The 4322-nt window shown below is 31.7% G+C and overlaps 1 protein-coding gene across 1 annotated transcript; it reads left to right on the plus strand.

Annotated features, from left to right (window-relative positions):
* Positions 1 to 3383: 3383 nt before the first annotated feature.
* LOC141398244 (uncharacterized) lies at positions 3384 to 3942 on the plus strand. Its single transcript, XM_073975520.1, has 3 exons — positions 3384 to 3471; positions 3541 to 3752; positions 3829 to 3942. Exons 1-3 carry the CDS (start codon positions 3384 to 3386, stop codon positions 3835 to 3837), a joined length of 309 nt encoding a protein of 102 aa, XP_073831621.1. The 3' UTR covers positions 3838 to 3942.
* The last annotated feature ends 380 nt before the right edge of the window (positions 3943 to 4322 follow it).

The following is a 4322-nucleotide window of genomic DNA, read 5'->3' on the forward strand; positions in this document are numbered from 1 at the left end:
TACAAACACATGTCCAGGTTTTGCCAAGTGAAATGAAAAACCACCGCAGCATAAAGGGATAATTAAAAATCATAACAAAGCAGAAAAGAAAATAAATGAAAGAAACAAAAACGAAACAAATGAAGGAAACAAAAAGAAGAATAAGAAATACCTATAATTTTTCTTGATATTTTCTTCTAAAGATCTTCTATATAACTCGTCTTATTAAAAGACTCATAAATGACTCACTAAAACTCATAAATGTCTGCTAAAATGGCAACATCTGTTTGGACATATTCACAGATAATGAAACTTATCTCACACTTCAAAGTATAAAGTCAGCAGATTATTTAACGATATCAGGAAACATGTTTCGAATGCTGGCCACAAACGCTTCATTGTATTCTGAATAATTCGTATTCAGTTCGAATGGTATGGTAAAACATGTTTTCAATAGATTTGTTTCTTATGTTAACAAAAACCCAAACAATTGTTTAAGCCGATTTTGAAATAACAAAATAGAAGACTAATAATACATTTAAGCGTTAAATGAAAAGCACAAAAACTTTCAACTCATACCTTTATGCCAGCAGCCATTCATATTTGTCTCCCCTTCTTCACAGTCCCGTACATCTCTTGTTTCCTAGGGTGAAACATCGAGTGGAACTTCTCGTGGCTCTGATAACGATTCAACTCCATGTGATTTGGGTCTGGTGGAACGTTTGTTGTTGACACATCCAGTGTGGTTTTTACCCGGCAGTTAACGTTCAGGAGCCGTTCGTTTTCTAAAAGACAAAGAAGAAGGGGTAAGTAGAACTGTCATCACTGCTTTTATTACGTTTTTTTTTCAACGTTACCAAATTAAGGCCAGAACAATGTTTGATGCAGAGAATATCAGCCAAACTGCTTAGCAACTGCGCAAAATTAATTAGCAAAACTTGCAGGGAAATTTCCAAAGTTTTTAGTCAATGACATTTTTATTAAAAATTCAATGTTTACGAGTATGGAAATGAGAACATGGGGAAGCATAACACATACATACATACACATATCGCTTTGTATGTAATATCCTCTACAAATACGCAGAAACAGCTAACAAAGGACAACGGGGTTTTGTCGATCTAACAAATCCATAATAATCGTTAATTACAAAGCAAAAAAAACACCAAAGGAAAACAAAGAAATTCAGAATATTTGAAGCGAGAGAGAGATTTGTTTTATAAATATTGAAAGATATTGGGCTTTAGGCCATGTTTATATTATAGCCTTTTGCAGGGTTAACCTTCTTAATGAGGATTTATTTGACCTATACGCAAAGGAATTGACATTTGAAACCCAGTGGGTTTGTTAAATCCGGTTATATATAAACGTACTATTATGGCTAAACAACTATTTGTAAGAATAGCTGCATATGTTTTGACCATTAATTTTTTCAGAATTACTGTTGGATATTGTGTCAAAACTTTTTATTTTCTTATACTTGAGGCCCATACCTACATATATACGGACGTATACCCAGGGCGTGTGTGGTGAAAAAAGTAGAACACATGTATTCTTATGAGAACTACCGAAATACGTCGAGCGTATACTTTTTGTAAGTTGAAAAAGTTTAACTTTGACAGAACGTTATTGTTTGTATGTGTGTGTTTTGTATTTAAAAACAAAAGCCCAACAAAACATGAAATACCCAACATACCAAAAAAGATTGAGAATTATATTAAAATACCCAACATACCAAATAAAAATTAAAAGTAATAGGACTTGAGAATAATATTATATCAATCGAAAATTCATAATCAAATTTTAACAATGTTTGGAAATTGTTTTTATATATTTAATCATTATCTGACAAGTTGGCTCTGAATTGTTCAATTTATTCGTGATTAAATAAAAGACCGCGCGTGTTAACAAAGAAAAATATTAGTGTTGTGGTAATATACAATTGTTAATGCCTAACAAATATAAAAAAGTGTTAGAAGAGAAACAAAAGAAGTTCTTGAACTTCTTTTGAATCATAAAAAACAAAAAAATGATAAATCTGAAGAAGATTTCGATACTGCTGCATCAAATCGCGGTTCTAATGAAAACAATATTGTGTGTCCTGACAATGAAAGTGACAAAAGTTCGGAAAATGAAAGTAAAAGTGACGAATCTACGATTAATCATATAATCGAAGAAATCAATATTCGCGAAGAGTTGGCTAAGTGGAGTGTTAAACATTTAATAACAAACTCGGCGATAAATGAACTATTAGCCATTATAAAGAAGATAGTTCCAAATCTACCAAAGGATGCGAGAGCTTTAAAAAAACTCCTAGAGATGCCCCAATTGTCCCACTTGCAGGTGGCGAGTAATACGGTTTATGAAAGTGATACTATTGAATTAAATTTTAATATTGATGGTCTACCAATTTCAAAAAGTTCTTTATCTCAAGCTTGGCCGATACTCGTAAATGTAAATGGTACAAAGCCCGTGTACACTATTGGAGTTTATTCTGGAAATAACAAACCCAAAGACGTCAATGCATTCTTGAAACCATTCGTCGAGGAACTTAATGAAGTTATTGCGACTAATTTTTGTTTCGATGGAAAATCTTATAAAGTTAGCTGCCGTTCATTTATATGTGATTCGCCAGCAAGATCACTAGTTTTGGGTATCAAAAGTCATACCGGCTACAATTGTTGCCATAAATGTACACAAACTGGAAAACATGTTCAGAGGCGTAGATGAACGACTTAATACGCATTTTCTGCAGTTGAGCTTAGCTTTGCGTATTTTATTAGATGAAACTAAATGCAAAACATACAATGAGTGCGCTCAAGATATGCTAACAAATTTTGTTATGAATGTTCCAGTGAATTATAATGAATCCACAGTTACATACAACTTCCACTGTCTTACTCATCTAGCAAGTGACGCTTTATTGTATGGCTCACTGGAAAATATAAGCGCCTTTAAATTTGAAAATAAGTTAGGACATTTAAAACGACTCATAAAAAAGAAAAACCACATATCCGCCCATTTGTATAATCGACTGGTTGAAGAGAGTACAAACAGTTCACATTCAAAGGACTGTGAGAAGCTACAAAAGAATTCATATACTTTTGTTCATAATGAAAACATGTACTTGTCAATATTTCCACCTAACAACTATTATACCGTTGGACAAGAAATTTTTAAAGTGTCATCAATTGACTGTACGGGAGAGCTAAAAGTGTTTGGATTAAAAGTACTTCATTTGGAACCAATGTTTAACTATCCACTTAAATCTACTCACTTGAATATATGGGAGTCAGCGAACTTATCATTCTCCGAGAAAACTCAGATGCACTTTTTAACTGAAATAGCTAAAATGGTTTCCTTTTCTAATGACAGCAAAACTGTTTTCTTACCGTTAATTCACAATGCCTGAAGATTTCAGTAAATATTTTGTAAACCAGCAAAACGAAATTATGGAACCCTCCTCAATTAAAGAAAATGTCCAGACTGAAGGTAATAACAACTTTATTAAAAATGTTTATGATTTTTAACTAATAGATAAGATCATAATTTTATTTACAGAAATAGTACATAAAGTAATAGCAGCAATTCAACCGATGTTCGTTAGGCTAACCAGTGAAGTTCAAAGTTTGCGCAAGGAGTTGCAGGGCCGCAAAAAAGAAAAGACTAAAACAAATAGCATGTTGATGCCTTCAGAGCCGTTTAAAGATATTGAGGCGTTCCTAGAATTCGAAAAAGGTCTTCAAGAAAATCGCGAAAATTTTATTTCTTTAGTAAGTTTGATTTTTATTCGTACAATTTAGATCACAATTAGCATACAAAAAATGTATTCTTGTGTCTTATTTTCAGGAAAATTAACTAAAACTTGTTGCCAAGGCACCAAATTTTGTAAGAAATTGCTGTAGGAAACTAATAACGGATAACGTTGGAGAACAGCTATGTTGGAAGGGAACGGAGACAAAGAGAAGTGTACGAAATTTGAGCACAGCAAAAGCTATACGAAGTAAGATTAATTTACAAAATTATCTGAAAAAATATTACTAAATTTCTACTTTTTATAGATGCAGATTTATCACTGGGTAACACTGAAGTCACATTTACTAAAGATACTCGAACATTCTTTCAATTCGCTAAAAATCGTATAAAGATGCGAAACAATTATAAAACCAAAGAAACAGAAATGTAAATAGAACATATACTTATTATATATTTAAATTGAAAACTTGAATTACTATTGAACTTAATTTAAATTAAAAATAACAATGATATAAATAAAATACATTATATATTTTGTTAAAATAACTATATCTTAAAATATGAATTGAACTAATAAAATTTCAATA

This window comes from Musca autumnalis, unplaced genomic scaffold (genome assembly GCF_047663935.1).
Source record: "Musca autumnalis isolate F117 unplaced genomic scaffold, ASM4766393v1 scaffold_3, whole genome shotgun sequence".
Lineage (NCBI taxonomy): Eukaryota > Metazoa > Arthropoda > Insecta > Diptera > Muscidae > Musca > Musca autumnalis.

Excerpts from the sequence above, each read along its gene's own strand:
- LOC141398244 (XM_073975520.1), top strand. The coding sequence starts at position 3,384 with ATGCCTGAAGATTTCAGTAAATATTTTGTAAACCAGCAAAACGAAATT. Across the intron at positions 3,472-3,540 it reads AGAAAATGTCCAGACTGAAG|AAATAGTACATAAAGTAATA; the intron begins GTAATAACAACT and ends TTTTATTTACAG.